Source organism: Biomphalaria glabrata, chromosome 1 (genome assembly GCF_947242115.1).
Source record: "Biomphalaria glabrata chromosome 1, xgBioGlab47.1, whole genome shotgun sequence".
NCBI lineage: Eukaryota > Metazoa > Mollusca > Gastropoda > Planorbidae > Biomphalaria > Biomphalaria glabrata.
In genome coordinates this window covers 28,960,321-28,982,263 of record NC_074711.1, presented here as the reverse complement: position 1 = coordinate 28,982,263, position 21,943 = coordinate 28,960,321, and the positions used below count along the sequence as shown (strand labels likewise).

At 35.8% G+C, this 21,943-nt stretch overlaps 1 protein-coding gene across 1 annotated transcript; it reads right to left on the bottom strand.

The window, feature by feature from the left end:
* Positions 1 to 8,130: 8,130 nt before the first annotated feature.
* On the bottom strand, positions 8,131 to 18,104 carry LOC106058597 (DDRGK domain-containing protein 1-like). The gene is made up of 7 exons (XM_013216057.2): positions 17,749 to 18,104; positions 13,988 to 14,122; positions 12,266 to 12,375; positions 12,011 to 12,112; positions 11,256 to 11,378; positions 10,455 to 10,493; positions 8,131 to 9,148 (listed from the first exon to the last, which is right to left on the bottom strand). The coding sequence occupies exons 1-7, from the start codon at positions 17,843 to 17,845 to the stop codon at positions 8,825 to 8,827; spliced, it is 930 nt and encodes a 309-aa protein (XP_013071511.2). The 5' UTR covers positions 17,846 to 18,104; the 3' UTR covers positions 8,131 to 8,824.
* Positions 18,105 to 21,943: the final 3,839 nt, after the last annotated feature.

The window sequence follows — 21,943 nt, the reverse complement described above, 5'->3', positions numbered from 1 at the left end:
TTGGCCACTATTAGAATATGCATCCTCTGTTTGGGATCCCTCAACTCAAGGAAATATTACGAAACTAGAACACATACAAAATAGAGCAGTGAGATTTATGGCAAAACGAATATTCTAATTTGAATAGAGTAACACCATTAGTAAAATAATAAACTCAAGAGACACTTCAGGACAGAAGAATAAAAAGTAAAATAGCTCTAATACATAAAACACTAAACCATAACTTACAAATAGAAAAACAAAAACCTAATGAAATACTCAGAAAGACACAAGGATAGATGCACGTTTCTTATTCCTTACGCTAGAACAAACTCGTATAAGTGTTCCCTCTTCCCGGGTGCCTTTAGAGAATGGAATGGGTTGCCTGAATCAGCCGTCTGTAATAGATAAGATAAGTGGAGATCTTTTTTAAGGCTTTCGAAAAAGTGTAGGGGCCTCCACATACTTAAAAACCGCCCTGCACCCTCCCGCTGGGCGGCGGTTTGGGTTCGAACCAGGACCATTGAGAAGACATTCGACCAGGCAGCGATCGCGTGAATTATTGTAAGAAAGTAGTAAATGTACATGCCAAATACATCTACTGAAAACGTTTCACTATGTCTGCGTTAAATCAGTATTTATTATTGTTCAAATATTCACTATGACTATTGAGAGTCTATATCTATTTGGTTATGTACACATGCTCCAATGGAAAGAACTAGACCAAGTGTAACTGAAGGCCTGAACACTGACCTTCAACGTCACAACCTGTGGGCAGTTTGTTGCCACGTTACAAGTCTTTACGACATGGCAATGAGCTATTGGTCCAAACTGCCCACAGGTTGTGGCGTTGCAGGTCAGCGTTGAGCCCTTCTATAACGGATGGTCTTGCATGGTTGAGTTGCAGCTTTTTTTATATATTGTTGCGGTTTTTTTTTAAGGTACAACCACGTTTTTGTTTTATTTCCCCTTAAGTAGGCATTGCTGTAACAAGGGGAGAGGGTAGTGGACACGTTGTCATTTCAAATTTATCTTTGAAAAAAAAAAGTTGAATAAACTGAGCAGGACCTAAAACTCCTACTGCGCTGGAACTGGAAACAAAAGCGTTTTCTAGCCTGGCGTTAGGTGTTATTATTTTCCAATCTTGTCAACACGCCAACGTGTTACGTACTGTCCCAGAGTTCCATTCACTGGTGTCAATGTTTGAAAGGAAATGGCCAAATATTGTGGTTCCTTGGCTGGTGCGTCACGTGCTAGGAGATACGAACAAGTTTGTGGCACCTTGTCACTGCGAGTGTCACTACAGTCTGTCTACGTCATGAGGTCGATGACCTTTCGTTGCATGTGCTCATTTGCTTAGATATGTCTGCACGCTAGGACTTTCGATTACATTTGATTTTTTTTTTATAGAATTCTTGTCTAGCAGTTTGAGAAACTAGCAGGTGAAGTTATTAACGTCAGATGTCCGTGCTTCTTCAAATGTAGACTTTACATTAGGGAAAAGAAAGAAAATAGAGTGAATCAATTTCAATAATTATCTCCCCTCTCCTCATTGAACCGTAGTATAAAGCGGGAGATAATTCTAGAATCAACTATTCTCACCAAGAAGACATAAATCTAGATTACCGAGGCCATTGAACCTCTAGACAACAAATGAACGGGTTAATTCTCTCCAGACGTCAATTCAATATGGCGGGGAACTGACGCGGGAGCTCACAATATAATCATTTGCGCCCACACGCGCACACCTCGTGTAACTAGCGCAACAACAACACATACGTCCACAAGCAAACGTCATACGTAGGCTGCTCTCGTTGACCCTAGATACACAGATTGAAATCTTTCATAGTAGTTCATAGTCGAGGACAAAAAAACAAACATGAATGGTTTCCTAGTCAATAAGTCGTGAACTACAGAGCAGCGGGCCAAATAACTAAAATGTAGGCCCCTACTTCTTCGTCTTTCTCGTAACAACGTCGAGTGTTGGGGGCACCATTATCAACTCTTTCCTAACTTACTCTCATGTTTTTGGTGTGTTTTTTATTTTTTTTAATGAGTTTGTACAACGTTGTTTGTAGGCCTCCACCCATCACTTATTGCTTAGTTAGTAAGCCTACATTGTATATAGAGAGAAACAAATCAGGAAGAGGGGCTAACTTCTTAACATTGTCATTTAGTTGATGAAGTTATGGCAATGAATATGAAGTGGTATGAAACCACGCTGCCAAATCAATACTACTTAATTTATGAGGCCACCTGAACCCAACCGGGCCACGTGACACACTAACTAGCTTGTATACAACGTTAACAACCAATGCTATAACGTTGACAGGGCAATGTACTTTAAGCCAGCCAGGATTACATAACACCAGTATTCATGGAGAATAGATCAATATAGACAGAGTGAATTTGAGACCAAAATTAGGCTACCAGTTGAAAGCCTGCATCATACCTTGCAACAGACCGCCTGCTGCTTCTCTCCGCGACACATCTTGTGAGTAAAATTATTTTTTTTTAAATAAATTGTTGTCTTACAAAACGTCATTTTATCTGGAATACTAAATGGAATGTAGATCAAATGTATTATTTCAAATATTTTTTTTTATCGAAGTCTTAGATCTGAATATAGACCTCATCGCCAAAGTTTCAGTAAAATTCCTAATGTCTATATGAGCGTATATGACTAAACTAAGTAGCAACAGAAAAAACAACAACTTTGAAAACCCACTACGGCAACACATTTGGCTGGCCTCAATACAAACATCCACACATTTGCTGAAGCAAGCAGAAACAGCTTAGAGATAGAGATACACCTGCTAATGTGACCTCAGCAATCGACTGTAAAGGTCGTTTGCACTTGCCAGGGACATTAGATCTACATTGTTACTAACCAGACAAGGAATGTTATAATGTACTTCTAATAGCTGGGGGTCTTATCAATAAGTAAGTAGGAGTCTGTTAATAACTAGTATGTACACAAAAGGCGCGCTGGCTGAGTGGTGGCTTCCGATCCCGGGGGTCGCAGGTTACAATCCTGGTGAAGACTGGGATCAGGGGCGTAGCTAGGAATTTTCCATTTTTTGGGGGACCCGGAGGCTTGACTTCTTTGGGGGCCCTTGCATTTTGTGTAACATTTAATTTTCTTTGTAAAAACACTTATTTGGGGGCCCCTTAAAGTGGGGACCCAGGGGATTTTCCAATTGTCCCCCCTCCTCCCCCCACCCTGACAGGGATTTTTAATTTCGGGATCTTTGGGCGCCTCTGACTCCAGCCAGCTGGCACCTGACATTACTATATAACCGAGGGCAACAGATACAGACGACCTCTAAATAGATCGTTACGCTTATCACCAAACTAGAATCTTCTACACCAGTGATACCCAAATTATGGCCCGCGACATGTTTCCATCCGGCCCGCAGAAACGTCGGCACACAAATTTTTTCTCAGATGGATTACCATGACCTTAACCAAGAAAAGTGAACGGATCTTTACATTTTGTGGAACATGATAATAAGCAATTAACATATTTGTTTTATAAATCAAATATGTCTGTTAAACACCACAAAAACACATTAAACGTCATTATGAAACCAATATATGCCGATATTCTTGGTTTGAACCGCGATAAAAGATTGATAATTAAACTACGCCTAGAGATTATGAGACTAGGCATAAAGATTGGTGGATTTATGAGAACATTAGCCAAACAAGAGGCGGTAAAGCTAGCTATAATGTTGTTTACATTTTGTAGACTAATGAAGCCATTTTCCTACGCGTAAAAATACGCTTCAAATTTCTCATTAATTAATGTAAGTACTAGATCTACGGGATTCTTGTAGATCTAGTTCTAAGTCAATTTCATTAGGTTTTTTGTATCTTTTCGGTCATGTGGCCCGCGACATGAGTGTCGAAAATTAAAATGGCCGGCAGGTTGAATTAAGTTGGGCATCACTGTTCTACACCCTATCTAAAGATCCAGCACTCTAGTCTAAACTAGAGCCTACTATCAATTAATGTTGGCGTGTTTGGATCTGTATCTCCAAACTAGAAGTTTACACACTCTGACTCTGAATAGATTTATAACCTACGAAGGCGTAACCGCGGGTTTTTTTTCGGGGGGGGGGGGGGGTAAAAATGTGCCTTTTTTAAAATCTATCATTCATTAGTTGTAAAGAGTAAAGTAATCGCTCTTACGAAAAGTGATAAAATCAGCTTCATTAAAAAAAAAACTTTCTTATGTTACTTATTTCATTTGTAAGTAATGAGTGTCCTAAGTATTATCGCTAAATATTACATACTAATTTTCTGTCCTGGGGTGTCTCAAAGTTGAAGGATTTTACCAGAAGGGTATTACTCTTGTTAAGCGTGAGTATTCGTTTGCTATGGCCGCATACATAAATATCCGTTTTATTCTACGCTTCGATTAGTTTTTTCATGGTGATTAGCTTGGGCTTAGAATAACGATTTTAAAAAAAGGGGAAGCATTGATTCGGTGTTTATTGGGAGAAGGGGAAGCAATGTTGACCTACAAGAGGCTAATTCAGTTTCGTTTTAAATGTGTGTTCTTACCAACTTCACGCCAGGCAACATTTAAAGTCTGCTGTTTTTCTTACCATCTCGTGTGGATCTTGACTTCTTGACAGTTTTTTGATGACAAACATGGTGGAATACAGGCCAATACCACCGTCTGCTAAATTGTTTTAAATAAGAATGCATTTTTTAAATCTCCATCTCGAAATCTGTAACAGAGACAGTTTTATAACCAGGTTCAAATGAGAGTAGGCTGACGTTACACTTTTGTTTCTAAGTATCCTCACAGTGTAGCTGAGATGGAGTAGGCCGACCTACACTGGCCAAACATTTTAGAATTACATACGTTAATAAACCAAACCTAATCTTATACTTCTAGAAATCGGTTAAACGAGTTACGGAGTTGGTAGACATTTGATATGTTATACATTTCTGGCCGATCGATAGAAAGTTAGAACGAGAGTGTTTCTGTGGTCAGTGTTTTCTAGGAGGCAAATCTGAAAGGGTAACTCTAAGCCCATCCTCCTGAAAGCAATAAATCATTTTGTCTCAAATCCGAAGCGAATGTTTTAGGAAGTCTTAAGCTAAATCCGGAAGATGTTATTGAACCATGGAACTATACTAACAAGAAAAAAGCCAAATGCAATAAATACAATCGTTATAGGTAACAGTGAGTTTTAGTTTACAATGGGACTTCTAAACACTACATTTTCAACCATTGCTCATTAATCATTATGATTGATCATGAGACAAGATTTGTGTAGTCGATAGCTCTATTCATCTGATTGAAATTTGCGTTTTTATTTTTATTTTGTTTTTCAATTAGCATCCATAACGAGTTAACGACTATATAATTCGACAGGGTAGTGTTTAGGAAATAATGTGATTGTGATACTTTTGAAGACACTAAAAGTACAGATGTGTAGGCTACCCTCCACCATTCCTTCTCTATCACACTGATTCCAATGTGACGCTAGAGCTATCCCATGATTCCATTAGTTGAAGAAAATCGAGCGTGTTTCGACCTAGTGACCCAAGGAACTAAATCTGGCCAGTTTGGGCCCAGGATCTAGCAGTTATGTCCTGTATCGGTCAGCGATGTCTCCAAGTCAAATCTAAAGCACTATTAGAATAACCGGGCACTGGACTCGTAATCTCTCAGAACTAGGGTAACAGGTGGCACGTGCTGGAACGTCTGAACAACTATAAATAGTATCACTAATCATGGCAAGGTTGCACAGCGTCTCTGGCAACGCACGAAACAACAGAACGACATAGACCTATCGTACAGATTCAGGATCTACTGAACAGAAGGTGATTCGAATACCTGGAGGTCTATAGACAATATATGCTAAGAGCTAGAGTAGGTCTAGTTGACATCTTGTGTTTCCACGTAGAAAAGGTCTCCGTACTTACTGTCTGCTTTCAGAGAATACTTCAAACACAGACCTCTAACATACTGTCTGCTTGAAGGGAATACTCTAACAACAGACCTCTAACATACTGTCTGCTTGAAGGGAATACTCCAACAACAGACCTCCAACATACTGTCTGCTTGAAGGGAATACTCCAACAACAGACCTCTAACATACTGTCTGCTTGAAGGGAATACTCCAACAACAGACCTCCAACATACTGTCTGCTTGAAGGGAATACTCCAACAACAGACCTCTAACATACTGTCTGATTGAAGGGAATACCCCAAACAACAGACCTCTAACATACTGTCTGCTTGAAGGGAATACTCTAACAACAGACCTCTAACATACTGTCTGATTGAAGGGAATACCCCAAACAACAGACCTCTAACATACTGTCTGCTTGAAGGGAATACTCCAACAACAGACCTCCAACATACTGTCTGCTTGAAGGGAATACTCTAACAACAGACCTCTAACATACTGTCTGCTTGAAGGGAATACTCCAACAACAGACCTCTAACATACTGTCTGCTTGAAGGGAATACTCCAACAACAGACCTCTAACATACTGTCTGCTTGCAGGGAATACTCTAACAACAGACCTCTAACATACTGTCTGATTGAAGGGAATACCCCAAACAACAGACCTCTAACATACTGTCTGCTTGAAGGGAATACTCCAAACAACAGACCTCTAACATACTGTCTGATTGAAGGGAATACTCCAAACAACAGACCTCTAACATATTGTCTGCTTGAAGGGAATACTCCAAACAACAGACCTCTAACATACTGTCTGCTTGCAGGGAATACTCCAACAACAGACCTCCAACATACTGTCTGCTTGAAGGGAATACTCCAACAACAGACCTCTAACATACTGTCTGATTGAAGGGAATACCCCAAACAACAGACCTCTAACATACTGTCTGCTTGAAGGGAATACTCCAAACAACAGACCTCTAACATACTGTCTGATTGAAGGGAATACTCCAAACAACAGACCTCTAACATATTGTCTGCTTGAAGGGAATACTCCAGCCGCAGACCTCAAACATACACTTGTAAAGAATAATTCTAAACACAGACCTCTAACATTCACTTGAAGAGAATACAGAATACTCTAACCACAGACCTCTAACATAAACTCGTAGAGAATAATTCTAACCAGCAAACTATGTCCTAACAGAGCGCATGTTTCCTAGTATGACAAAATAAGTTAAAGATAACACAGTTAGGACCTATTTATAAGTATGTTGTCATCTGTGATGACATTTGAAACTGTGGAGTTCGAAAAAAAAAAATCTTGTCAAAGTGATCTACCTTTAAAGTACCCTATTGGTTGTAAATTAGACCAGACAAAAAATCTTTGAGGATTCTTAGCATGGGATGGCCAACACAAAATTATTTTATGTGAAGGGAGGTTATCATGGAGTTATTTATCATGTATAATGGACCACGGACAAAGAGTTTGGCAAAACCAGACGCTCACTCTACAGCAATCAACATGGATGTCTACAAGGCCTGCGTTCTGAGAAAAACTAAACTCATTCCACTTGCGTTGCCTCCGAAGGATCTTGAAAATCATATGGCAAGAGAGTGTGCAATACTGAGATCCTTGCGCGAACGGGTCTTCCCAGGATCTTTACAGTCCTCAGAAAATTCAAGAGGAACTGGGCGCCCTCACCTCCGTTATGTGGGTGTAATAAAATGGGACCTCCAAACAGTGAACATTGATACTGACAATCGCCCAAGACCGCACTACGAAGAGTGAGATGGTGACCAAGAAAGCTATGGACAGCGAGAAAACATGGGCCTCTGCTCTGGAAGAAAAGCGTGACATATGAAAACTGGCCGGCTCCTCTACCACCAAAGCAAAAGCCACCTTACCCTGCGATATATGTGGACAGGAGTGTCTCTCCAAAATAGGTCTCCACAGCCACATGAAACCAAGTGTTCTATGTGATGAACCCTAGTCATTCTACCACTGAAGGAGGCCAATGCTAAAAATAATATTTTCAGAATTTAATAAAAACAAGTGTTTGTTAGCCATCTTGATGAATTATTGATAGTTACAAAAAAAAGAGTATATAGCAGAAAGTATAACAATAATTGACCTATCTTTAGACCATACATCAATAGAACAGGTAAATGTACATCAACATTCTTGTTAAACTAAGAATAACAGAACAACATTGAGTTCCATGAGATAGATCTACATACTTTATTTTAAAATTCAATTTCACTCCCCTTTCTAGTTCCAACTGCATCACACCAAGTCAGGGGAGACAATATGAGGAAAAGTTCAGACTCATCACAATTAGATTTTGAATTATGATTAATCCACATATTTTGTTGATGAAATGTGAAGTAATTACTGCTAAACCAAGGAGTTAGTTAAATGAAGATGCCCCTTCATAATTTGTATATACACCAAGTTTAAGTAGAATGTATGTTCACATTTAGTCAGCATTAGACCAAAACGATTATTTATTCAAACATTGCCAAGAGTACTTTAAAATGTTAATGTTACCAGACAACCACCAACATTGCACCAGAATAAACCTTCAAGAGGAAAATATTTTGCTGCACCTGACGATGTAAAATCTAAATTATGTAGTCCTCTGATAACACAGTTGTTGAGTACATTCATTTATTAATGTAGAAAAGTATAACTGACTTCCTGTACAGTTCCCTAGGCCATCTTGACATTATAAATAGAATGCAACTTTATCAGTCTTAAGTATAATGGTAACAACCAATAATATACTTTTGTTTGTTTGATTATAAAGCATACTTTTTTCAATTTACAGCAAAAAGTATTGTATTTTAATAAAACAACAAATAAATGTTAAAACAATTTTTTACAAAGTTTCTAATGTGAATAAATAATTTTAATGAACGCTAACTTCCTCCATAGAAACCATTTGGTCAACTTCAGCTACCATTTTAAGAGCTAGTGATGATGTGTCAGGGTCAAGGTTAATGAGTCTGTTACTGGATGCTGCAAGATCGGTAATGGACACTCTGCCATTCTGTCTTATGTAGCGTGCGACTGCTTCCAATTCTTCCATTGTGATGTAGATGAACTTTCCTCTGTCGTCAATGACCCCAGTCAGGCGACCTTCTGTCTGCAGGTCCTGCACTCTCTGTATTACATCCTGAACATTGAGTTTAAAATAACCTGCCAGGTCTTCCAGCATAACAACTTTGGTTTCCTGAAATAAATCAAACAGACTGAAACACCTTTACACCCAAAGACATCTGTTTTAAACATATGTAAGATGAAAACAATAAATGTTCCAGAGGCACTTCAACTCGTGAAACTATAATTAAATGATAGCATTTGTTACATCATTTCCTGAATAACAAAACAAGTGGTCAAAAAATAGTTTAATTAGGCAATGGTAGATATTTGTTTTTTGTTTGCAATTTTTAAAATAATTCATCAAAACTATTTTACTTTTATATTTATATACATTAGGAGTTGTTATAGTTAAATAAAGAATTCCCCCAATCCAATAGATTGAACTGGGGTCTCAAAAAAAATTTAAAGTTTAATTCAGCATTAAAAGTTTTATAACATATGACATTGGGGTTTCCAAAGGTTGTCAATGCTAGGGAAGCGAGTGAGGATAAACCCCCATTTTCCAAGAAATACTTCTAAGACCTTAATCTTTAAGATCCTCTGACAATCAAATCCATCTTCAGGCCTTCAAGTAAGAATGAAAATAAATGTGGCAGAACTTGTTCTTTCTTGTTGATAGAAGAAAGGATAAAGGCAATCCACTGGCACCTCAAAGCATCAACTGGTACATGCTGGGGATGCACCTCAGCTTTCATAATGCAACTAATCTAGGAGAATGAAAATTCTGATTCCAAATTTCAGATTTGTGGCTATGTTACCTTGTGTAAGCATGTAGGTCTTGAAAATGACAAGTTGTAAAAATAACTCAACTGCTTGCACATTTTATTTTACAAAATAATATTATGCTAATAATAGCTAGTCCCTTCCTTCTGCCATTGATGCTTTTTGAGAGAGGTCTAGGTTTTATAGTGTCCCCATCCAAAGGTCTGCATCATAAGTATTAACATATGAAGGGAAAAAATATTTCGAAGATGATTAGAAATGGTGAGTGTGAAATTGTAAAGCAGACTAGATCTAGGATGTGATGATTCCACAGAGTATGCCCAGGGTACTTTCCAATACTTACCTTTTTATCTAGGATTGTACTGAAGAGCTCTAAAGATAGAGAATGGACATTGGCTAAACCTAACTTATTCCATGTTTATTTCAGTTATAAAAAGCCTAACCAAAACCAAAAACTTTTTTGAAATGCTAGAATTATTCATAAACCTATGAAAACCCCTTCAGCTTACACTTAATGACAAGAACACATATGATATAAATATGTAGTTTACAGCTAAAAAAAAAAAAAAAAATTTAAAACCAAATAAGAAAGCAAAATAGTTAACAATATTTTTAAATAAATTTTTATAAAATAATAATTTTTAAACACTGACCTTAATATAATTGATAAACTGACCCAAGAGAGATTCACTCTGTAAAAAAAAAATAATTTTTAAACAAAATTTTATAAATGTCATTTCATCTGGCATACCTATAAATGGTCTACTTTTTCAGAGTTTAATATATTCTTATGATTCAGTTCTAAATTTTCCATTTTGCTTGTCTAACCACACCAATCACCAAACATATTTCTAAGCAGTTAATAAATGTTTATCAAGGTGGAGTAACATAAATGCCAGCAGTGAAAAATTTCTGCGAAAAGATTCAGTTAATTTTTTTAAATACATTTATCAAGGAAAAAAAAAAGTGATCTAAGAGCTAAAAACTTTAAATGTGAAGTCAGTAAGCACTAAACTTTAAATGTGAAGTCATTTAGCAATACATTTAAATGTGTAGTCAGTAAGCACTAAACTTTAAATGTGAAGTCAGTAAGCACTAAACTTTAAATGTGAAGTCAGTAAGCACTAAACTTTAAATGTGAAGTAAGTAAGCACTAAACTTTAAATGTGAACTCAGTAAGCACTAAACTTTAAATGTGAAGTCAGTAAGCACTAAATTTAAATGTGAAGTCAGTAAGCACTAAACTTTAAATGTGAAGTCAGTAAGCACTAAACTTTAAATGTGAAGTCAGTAAGCACTAAACTTTAAATGTGAGGTCAGTAAGCACTAAACTTTAAATGGGAAGTAAGTAAGCACTAAACTTTAAATGTGAAGTCAGTAAGCACTAAACTTTAAATGTGAAGTCATTTAGCAATATATTTCAAAAGTGAAGTCAGAAAGAAATAAACTCTAACATTTAGATCTGCTGTGAGGTCAGCTTCTCCTTCCTCCTCTACAGAAAACATTTCTTTCATCTTCAGATACTCTTCATGCTCCCTGGCCTCCTGCTCAGCTTTCCTTTGCTTTTCTTCTTCTTCCTAAACTCAAACACACACCCAAAAAGATTAGGTCAAAAACACGAACTTAAAAAAGGTTAAAACAAGTACCATCGTTTTAAAAAGTCTTCTCGACTTCCATACAAAATAGGCATGTGTGGGTCTAAAGTGTTGCTAATGTGATTGTATTGTTTGGCTGGTTGATGATGTTTTATTAGTATTACAATGCTAATATTAATAAGTATTCAAAGAACTGATTGTTATGAAGATATGGTTCAGTGTGAGCCTGGTTCATCTAAAATCTAAGCAATGGATGACCTACAGACAAAGAGAATGGCCAATCTCTCAATGATGGCCTTTGGGAGAATTCCTTCCAATTGCTCAAGTGTCTAAAAGGCCTCAGCACTGTCATAAGCCACTGTATTAAATAACACTAAACACTGTCTATCCAATCTTGCTTAAATAATGCATACAGTTGTGTAGATTCAATTTTAAATATTTCTTATTCCATTGTAGAATTTTTTTTGATGACACTATTCAAAAGCATCTTAGCTTTATTCAATCAAGTTGCAAATTACTAGTACATCATCAATAATTTGAGATGTACAAAATTTGTAGAGCTAACATATATTCAATTTTAAAATGTCAAGGAAAATAATATTTTTTTTCCTTACTCTGATTGCAGCTTCTTGTTTATCTATTTCCTCTTGCTTTTTCCTTTGTGCTTCAAGTTCTTTTTCTCTCTTCTTCTTGTCTTCTCTCTCTCTTTCTTCTTGCTTTAATGTAAATAGAAAATATAATCCATAACTAGGAAGATATTCTGAAAATTATAAAGAGTAATCACAAACTGTCCTGATCCTATTTATAAATATAGTTCATTTGTTATTGATTAAATATAGCTGTTAAATAATTTATTTTTGTCAAAGTACTTCACGCATTGCTTTTCTTTCAGCCTTTTCTTGAAGTTTCTTCATTTTTTTAGCACCAATTTTTCCTTCAGGAGGTTCAATTTCTGGTAGGTCTTCATCATCATCTTCACCTTAGATAAATTAATAATAATTTTAATAATAATTTTATTTATAAAGCGCTGTTAACAAATAAAATGTAGGCTCAAGGCGCTGTAACAACATTACAAACAAAAACACGAGAGCTAAAATGACAGTTAATCTAAAAAAGTTTTAAACAGATAGGTCTTAATGTTCTTCTTAAAAGTGGTGTAGCATGTTGTCTGTCTGAGATCAATGGGGAGTGAGTTCCAAACCTTTGGTCCGTGAACTGAAAAAGCATGCAGACCGTAGCTTTTGAGGGAGAAACGTGGCACTACTAAAAGCATTGAGTCCATTGAGTGCAGGGCTCTCTGGGGGGAATATGGAGTAATCCGCTAAGGTACAGGGGCATCTCATTGTTATATATACACTGATGACAAAGTGTGGCGACCTTGTAATCGATTCTCGCTTTCACGGGAAGCCAATGGAGCGTGCGCAAGAGCGTAGTAGCAGAATCTTGTCTAGTTTTTTTTAAGGACTATTCGAGCGGCATTGTTCTGCATACGTTGCAGCTTGGCTATTTTGTCATCAGGTATACCTACTAGCACGGCGTTGCAGTAGTCAAGGCGGGAGAGTATGAATGCCACAGCTAGCGTTTTTGTTGACTGTTGTTAAATATGGTCGGATCTGGCCTTATCTGCGCAGCTGCAGATAAAGACCTTTGCAGAGCTGACTTATGTGTGGGTCGAAAGATAGTGTTGAGTCGAAGAAAACTCCAAGATTCCGCACTACATGGACAAAAGGAACATGGCAGTTTGTGATAAAGAGAGAATCTGTGCTTTCAACTTTTGAGACATTGTTCCTAGAGCCAATCTTAATTATTTCTGTCTTGTCTTCGTTCATCTTGAGTTTGTTTTCAACCATCCAATCGCTCACCCTTGCAACGGTACTACTGATTTTCTCTGCCAGATGCGACACCTCTGAGGGTACTGATGAATCGTATAACTGTGAGTCATCGGCAAAGAAATTGTATAAGATGCCGGTTGGCCGTATGACACCGCTGAGTGGATATGTGTACATAGTGAACAGTACTGGGCCTAGAACTGATCCTTGGGGTACTCTGTACTTCAAAAGTAAGCTTGTTGATTCCGTCCCGCTAACAACGACACTTTGGGTGCGTTCCGTCAGGTAGGATCCAAGCCACTTTAGGACGACTCCTGCTAAACCAAAAGTTGCAGAGAATCTGGCCATCATAATTTTATGGTCTAGCGTATCAAAGGCTGCGGACAAGTCCAGCATGGAAAGAATTGATATGTGGCCTTTGTTGGAATTGTGAAGTAAGTCGTTTAGTACCCTGACCACTGCTGTCTCTGTGCTACGGCACTTCCTATATGCAGATTGAAATTCTTCCAAGAGACAGTACTGTTCAAGATGAGAAAGAATTTGCGCTAACACGATTTTAAATGACATTCTTAATGAGATGTTTCATTGAATGAGACAGGTAAATAAGCACTATTTCCATTCAATACAAAGTTGAAGTGTAGAAAACAATGCAGACTGAACAGTACTGTGATATTATTTGACATGAATATGTAAATAGTACTACTTAGTAAACAAATAGAAACAAAGACATTTAGTATAAAGAAGATAAAATTGTATTCTTACTTGAATCCTCATATCCTGCATTTCTTGATGGCCTTCCCACACGTCGTCTAACTCGAGCTGGTCCGGCACGTCTGTCATTTGCTGCCTGAGGTAGGGCAGCACCAGGTTGTCTTTGTGTTGTTGCTTTAGTGGAGGCTGTAAGTTCAGAAATAAAAAAAATTCCTGATGCATACAACTTATCAACATAAAAACTGATTTTAAAAAAAAATACTTCACTACAGCAATGAAAGAAAACAAAATACATTTATTCAGTTAGAACATATAAAATATAAATGTTTATAACTTACTTTTTATTCAATTTTCATAAAAGTATAAAATCATGGGATACTGCCCCCCTCCTTTAGTTTAGTTACTAATTGACCCTTTTCCAGTTTTATGTCATTCAGCAATATCTCTACATGGCTGATCTAACGTTTTCTCTGAATATATATCATATCACTGATTATGTGATTTCTGTTTATTTTTTTATTTAAAAAAAGAAATACTTCCATACCAAAAAAGATCTATTATAATTGATCGACAAAGTCTACTAATAAAAGTAAAAATAGATTCTAAAAAGTCCTGCATGCTCTAGCACCTTTTTACCATTTATCTTAGTCAGATCACACACCATCCTCCTGATTTTCTGCCCTTTTACACCAGCAGAGGTTGTTGGTTTTTTTCTATCTCGATAGACAACTTTGGACTGATAACTAAAAGACTATTTTGTGCTAATCATTTGTAATTTTTATTTGTTTGTAGCTGATGAAAGTCGCATGGCCCAAACATCCTTTGTTTTTACTTTGGTCCAGCAGGGTTTCCTCCTATATTAAAAGCCTCTATATGCATGTTAATTGTATTTCTATAGATAGAATCAAACTTTTATTTGGTAGTTAATTATATACTCTAGACTAGATCTAGCATCTGATATATCTTCTTATTAAATCTTATAAAATATGGATATTACTTAAAAAAAGAAGATGATTATTTAAATGTACTACTAGACGAGTGTTCATAGGTCAATCTAGCCATGCAAATGCATGATCGGGATGATCATGTTCATAACCAATCATCCAATCAATGATTTAAATTCTGTAGATATATGTTATGTAAAATGTAGATTCTAGTATCGGTATACAGTCTAGATGATGTATGATACTTACTTACTTTGAGTTATATATATTATACTACTTATACTTATATACTATGTCTATAGTAATAGTCATAATGATGTTAAATTGTTATATGACCAGATCTAGATCTAGACCTCTACCAGTCAGTCTATATAGATCTGAGTCTATCATTAGTATCATCTATGACTATTCTATGCCATGTTGTTAATATTGTTATGAATTTTTATTTTTTCATTTACTCATCATTTACTTTTAATGATTTAGAGAGAGAGAGGCAATATGAGGCAATAGACTATAAATACATATTGCAGAAGTGAAACTTCTTCCTTTAATACAATCTAAATAATTTTTAATTCTAAATAATTTTTAATTAACACAGAGATATAATTTAATAGCAATTACATTGTAGTGTTCATTGATGGTTCTCAGTGTCCAATGAAGGGGAAAGCATGAATAGACTCAGTTTATTTTAAAATAAAATCTAGACTATGAGTGGTAATTCAAAGGAACACAGCTATTTTTATTGTCCTTCAGACAGTGGCTTTAGTTGCAGAATAAGAATCCGCTTTCAGTTTTTTTTGTAAGTTAAACCTTCACCAAATAAAAAAATAAAAAATAAAAATTTGACCTTGTTCCCGAAAGTCGGTGTTCAGATAAAAGAATCTACTAACTATACTTAAACTTAAATACTAGTAACTAGATCTATGATTCTATCTATAATATATTATAAGTCTTAGTCTATAGCAGTGATTCCCAAAGTGGTCTGTATAGACCCCCAGGGGTCTACGACGACTTTCAGGGGGTCTACGAAAGTTAAAAAAGGAATTGGGGGTCTATGAGATGTAAATGGGAGTCTACAAGAGTGGATCACGATTTAAAAAGGTCGTGACTTTAATTAAAATCTAAAAATTATGTAATTAACAATTACGTTATACAAATATAAATTATTTAAATTTTAATCCTATTGTTCGAATGAAAAATTATTTCAATACCTCATTTAAATAGCTTAATTTAGTCTATAGGGAATTTGTATTTAACTTGGCCAAATATAATTATTAAATTACACAGTGGTATTAATTTTCGAAAAAAGTTTCTTCTTTCCATGTCACACTTGTATTGCCTATGTGTCTTTTATGCAACAAGTTTTATTTAGACACTTTGAAACCACCTAAGTTAAAAGATCTTTTGAGACGATGCCACCCTGATAAAATGGATGAAGATTTTAAAAGCTTTTGAACAATCAATGATAAAGTTGAGAAAAGACCTACAGTGAACAAAATCCTCGCTTTGGTATAAAAAAAGAGAAGATGATGGTTTGCAAGTGTCTTAAAATATGCTTAACTTATTGTGAATTTCGGAAAACATCACACAATAGGCGATAAAATGATTTTTTCATCCACTGAAAAAGTTTTAAGAACTATTTTGTCCACAAACCTACATCTGATAGTATTACAGAATTCCTCTAAGCAGCAAAACAATTCAAAGGCAATTGATGAAATGAGTTTCTAACAGAAGTGGACGAGTCAAACTTGCCTGGTAATAAACATTTAGTATTGGCGAATGTTCGTTTTAGTACGGGTCAAGAAATCCTCGAAAAAAAAACTTCTTTTTGCGAAAACTGATAATTAATATTTAATCTTTTGAAGGACTACTTTAAAGAATGTCAGTATCAATGTGTGGAGCACCTTTCATGGTTGGGATCTATTGTGAATAGTGAAAAAATGGTAGAATTCTTAAATATCTTTAATTTGTTATTAACGCAGTTAACTGAAGCAACATGTTAAATACGCCATCATTTTGTCCTTCAATATGAAGTTTGATGGCTGTCAAAAAGCTTTATTTTAATTTTTTTTTCTTTTTGACTTTGTATCGGAACCCTTGGATGTCAAAGATCTAATTTTAAATTGAAATTTAATCAGACTGAAATCAGACATTGCTTTTTTAACAGACTTGTTTCATAAATTCATTGAAGTTTACTTACATGTGGCCATAGGCGCAGCCAGGATTTTTTTCGGTTTTTCGGATTTTTGTACCCCAATCCCCTTCATAGCTACGCCCATGCATGTGGTTGTTATTACTTTTTTCATTCTTCACCTTAAATACGTTAGACATCATTGAACAAGAAAGCACATTGGAAGTTCATAAATCAGAAAAATTACAGTTCAGCAATATTAGCTAACCAGGGGGTCTACCGAATACTGGAAAACATGACAAGGGGTCTACGAGCGAAAAAAGTTTGGGAACCACTGGTCTATAGTCTAGACTAGAGTCTAGTATTAGTAGTATATATTGATAATATTCTATATTTCTATATTATAATATATATAATTATTTAATATTAGTATTATTATTACTATTAGTAGTATACTATTAGTAATTAGTCTATAATCATTCCTTCAAACTTGAATTGAAACAAACTATGACTATGAAACATTCTTACATTATTCAGTTGATAAATCATTAATTTAATTTGATTAATTCACTCAATTAAATAATTGTCATTGATTTCATTGATCATTGGTCATGATTGGTCATTGATGAAATTGATGTCATGATGATTGAATGATTTAAAAAATTAATAATTAATCATTTAATAAATTGAGATTTGATTTTAGATCTAGAATTATAAAAATGTTTTATTATACTTACAAGAAGAGAATTTAGATATAAGTGAAACAATACAAATAATTAATAAAAGTACTCCAGCTGTCACAATATAAATAGTAGAAGGATCTACGATTGCCATTTTGAGCTGTTAAAATCTTTCAGGTAGCTTAACTAGAATTATTTCCCTTGTATTCTACTGCGATATCGGCAAATGAAACGTTGTTTCGCATAATAATATATTAATTATGCTTAATAACTATATATAATAACTGTTGCAGTTACGTCCAGTTACACAGTGTAGTATTGCCCTGAAAAAGCTCAGTAGGGAATCGGCGCCCTAGGTATCACTATCCCGATTAGTCGTTGGAAAGGATTTTATCCAGCGACCAGGCATGGACGGGAGATCTTCACCCTTAGTCCTGTATGAGGGTTCTACATTGTTAGTGACAATTTAACAATTACGTGGCGCACCGCGCTTAAGATCCGGCCCGCTCGCTACAAGCGGCCGAGAGCAGCGTAGCCACGGAGAATTTACCTCATATTTAATGTAACCGCTGCAAAAACTGCGAAGAAACAACTAGTTCAGCTCGCCCGTAACTAAAGTAATCCCACGCTGGCCTGGTTCGCTACCCGTCATTTGCCTATCTAGTTTTACTACTCGTCGTTTCCACGGAGGTGTGACGATGAGGCTACATGAGGCTACGTCTTAGGTGTCACGATGAGGCTACATGAGGCTACGGGAGTTGGAATCCTCCGTGTTTAGTGTTACCATACACATGGATGCCCTTAAGTCATAAGACCAATAAATAAGACATTTTATTCGATAAAATTATAGGCTGTAATTTGGTCTCCGAATAACTCATGATCGCTGAGAAGGATTTTTTCAGTGGGCAGGCGTGAACTAGCAGTTTTTCACCTCCAGTCATGTCTGAAGGCTCCTCATTGATATCAACCATTACTGGGAATTGAGTCTGGCCTTATTACGGGGTATTAGTCGTTTACTTTTTACAGTGTTGCCCTCAAATGGAACCAGAAGGACTCCACGATCGTAGGCCTACTGGAAATGTTGGAATATATCTGTTGAAAATTATTTTCTCCATACAAATTTGTTTTATGCTATTTCTTTTGTATTATTATTATTATTAATATAAAATAATATGTAAACGGTGTTTAAATAAAATTTATTTTTTTAAAAGTTTGAAAAGCCTATCACATGACCTATTTTGAAACGCAGAATTTATTTCATAGAAATAAAAATATATACTATGAATTTCAGTACATATCAGATTCCTAGGTGTCCACCCAACGCTAAGGGTAGGCCTACCTGACTTGAGTTGGGGAAAGTAAAGGCAGTTGGTCATTGTGCTGCTCGTTAACCATTGGCCAAAGAAACTTGACTTTAACATCATCTGCCTCTTAGATCGCAAGGTCTGAAAGGGAAATTTTACTTACTCATAAGGTCAAAAACTGCTTTCTCAACATTAATAATTTTACTACATTTTATTATTATTATTTTTATTTATTTATTTGTATATTTGTTTGCACAGGATTCCAGCAATAGTTGCTTTTTATCTTACTTATTTTCTTCTTTTTTTTTTCGATTCTTTTGCATTTTGATTCCAATTAATACATTTCTACACTGTTCAAGATTATAATTATGATTTGTGGCTTCGTAGCGGCTACTTGAGATCATACAACTCCACCTAACCAATAACAATTCGTATGTGACTGGACATGTCATCAATAGGACGTTGGAAAGTTGTTGGTTTCTTTATAGATTCATCCGAATATATTCATATCAACGTCGATCTCTATCAGAAATAATGGCCTTAAGTTTCTTGTTTAGCGTTTAGTGTGTATAAGGAATTGACGTCTACTAGAAGCACTATATACGGATGTAGGGTATTTACAACAATGCTTTAGATTAGTATTAGATTTTAAAGTGCAAAAGATTTTTTTTAGATCACGCCGCTCAAAGTGTTGTATTTAATGAGAATATTATAAAATCTTTTTTAAAATTTACTCGCATTCATAAGGCCCTTTCGGTGGCCTATCCGCCAAATTAGGTGCGGCCCACCGGGCATTTGCCCGATTGTCCATATAGCCAATCCGCCCCTGCTTGAGACTTACCTAGAATTTCGATAGTCATGTTGCTTAGTACGTTTTATAATTCATTATTATTCACCATCGACGGACTTGGAAAGGTGACCGTTTGATGGAATCATCCCCACTCCGAAAATGTCAGATGGAATATAGATAGATAGATAGATAGATAGATAGATAGATAGATAGATAGATAGATAGATAGATAGATAGATAGATAGATAGATAGATACATACATACATACATACATACATACATACATACATACATAGATAGGCTACATAGATAGATACATGGATGGATGGATGGATGGATAGATAGATAGATAGATAGATAGATAGATAGATAGATAGATAGATAGATAGATAGATAGATAGATAGACCGACAGACAGACAGATACATACATACATACATACATACATACATACATACATACATACATACATACATACATGGATGGATGGATGGATGGATAGATAGATAGATAGATAGATAGATAGATAGATAGATAGATAGATAGATAGATAGATAGATACATACATACATACATACATACATACATACATACATACATACATACATACATACATACATACATACATACATACATACATACATACATACATACATACATACATACATACATACATAGATGCATAGATAGGCTACATAGATACATGGATGGATGGATGGATAGATAGATAGATAGATAGATAGATAGATAGATAGATAGATAGATAGATAGATAGATAGATAGATAGATAGATAGATAGATAGATAGACCGACAGACAGACAGATACATACATACATACATACATACATACATACATACATACATACATACATACATACATACATACATACATACATACATACAACATACATACATACATACATACATACATACATACATACATACATACATGGATGGATGGATAGATAGATAGATAGATAGATAGATAGATAGATAGATAGATAGATAGATAGATAGATAGATAGATAGATAGATAGATAGATAGATAGATACAGAATTAGATATGTCTTAAATTAAGACATTTTCTATCATTGTGAATTGAACAAGAAAAGCGGCCCTATTATCGCGCTCACCGTAGAGAAATTTCTGAATCTACTCCCAGCATGGGCGTAGCCAGGATTTGTTTTTTCGGTGGGTGGGGGGATTTTTTTCTCCCCACCCATGGCAAAAAAAATATGTGTGTGTGTGTGTGCGTGCGTGTGTCTTAATCTTTATTACATTCTGACCCTTCATTCTTTCGGAAGACGTTTAATGTGCCCTAGAATAGGTTCTTCCTGGAGTTAGTGGACTCCACGCCATGTGTTATTATTACTGAATTAGATCCTCCCGCGTCGTTCGGTGCATTGGGCGGCAAGCTGTTTCCACAAAAATCTAACTCTGGCAATGTCTGAAGCCTCTTCCCACCTGCTCTGAGGACCTCCATGAATGTGTGACGCCAAGTTGTACTAGGATGTCATCGCAACCATTAAGTATGCGTAATTCATTTTGTCGGAGAACATGTCCCGCAAACCTCAGGCGACGCTCTGTCACAACCTTACTAAGGGGTCGACTAGAAATGTGTTACCTCTCAGCCCTACGCTCTTGAAATTAGGTGACTGTAATTTGCTTTAGATTTTAAATCGAAAAGGGAAGTTTTATAGTCAAAATCATCTGATTGGGGGGGGGGGGGTTTAAACAAAAAAATCTCTGGATTTTTTAAATTCAAAATCCCATTTAGCTACGCTCAAAGAATTTGGTGACTGTAGTTTGCTTTAGAATAATATTGAAGAGAGAGCTTTTCAACCTCAAAACTCTCGGGGGGGGGGGTTAAACTCAAAAACATCTAGAAGGGTTTTAAACTTTTAAAAAAAAATGGAGGAGGGGGATTTAAACTCAAAACCTCCCAATGGCTTGTCTACGCTCAAAGAAATTTAGTATGTAATTTGATTTTTTTTTATTTTGAAGAGGTATTTTTTAGCATCAAACCCCGCTGAAGGGGGGTTTAAACTCAAAACCCCATTTGGCTACGCTCATAGCATTTTGAGTGCAAAATTTGCTTTTTCATATTGAAGAGGTATTTTTTAACTTCAAACTTGCTGAAAAGGGGGGGGGTTAAAC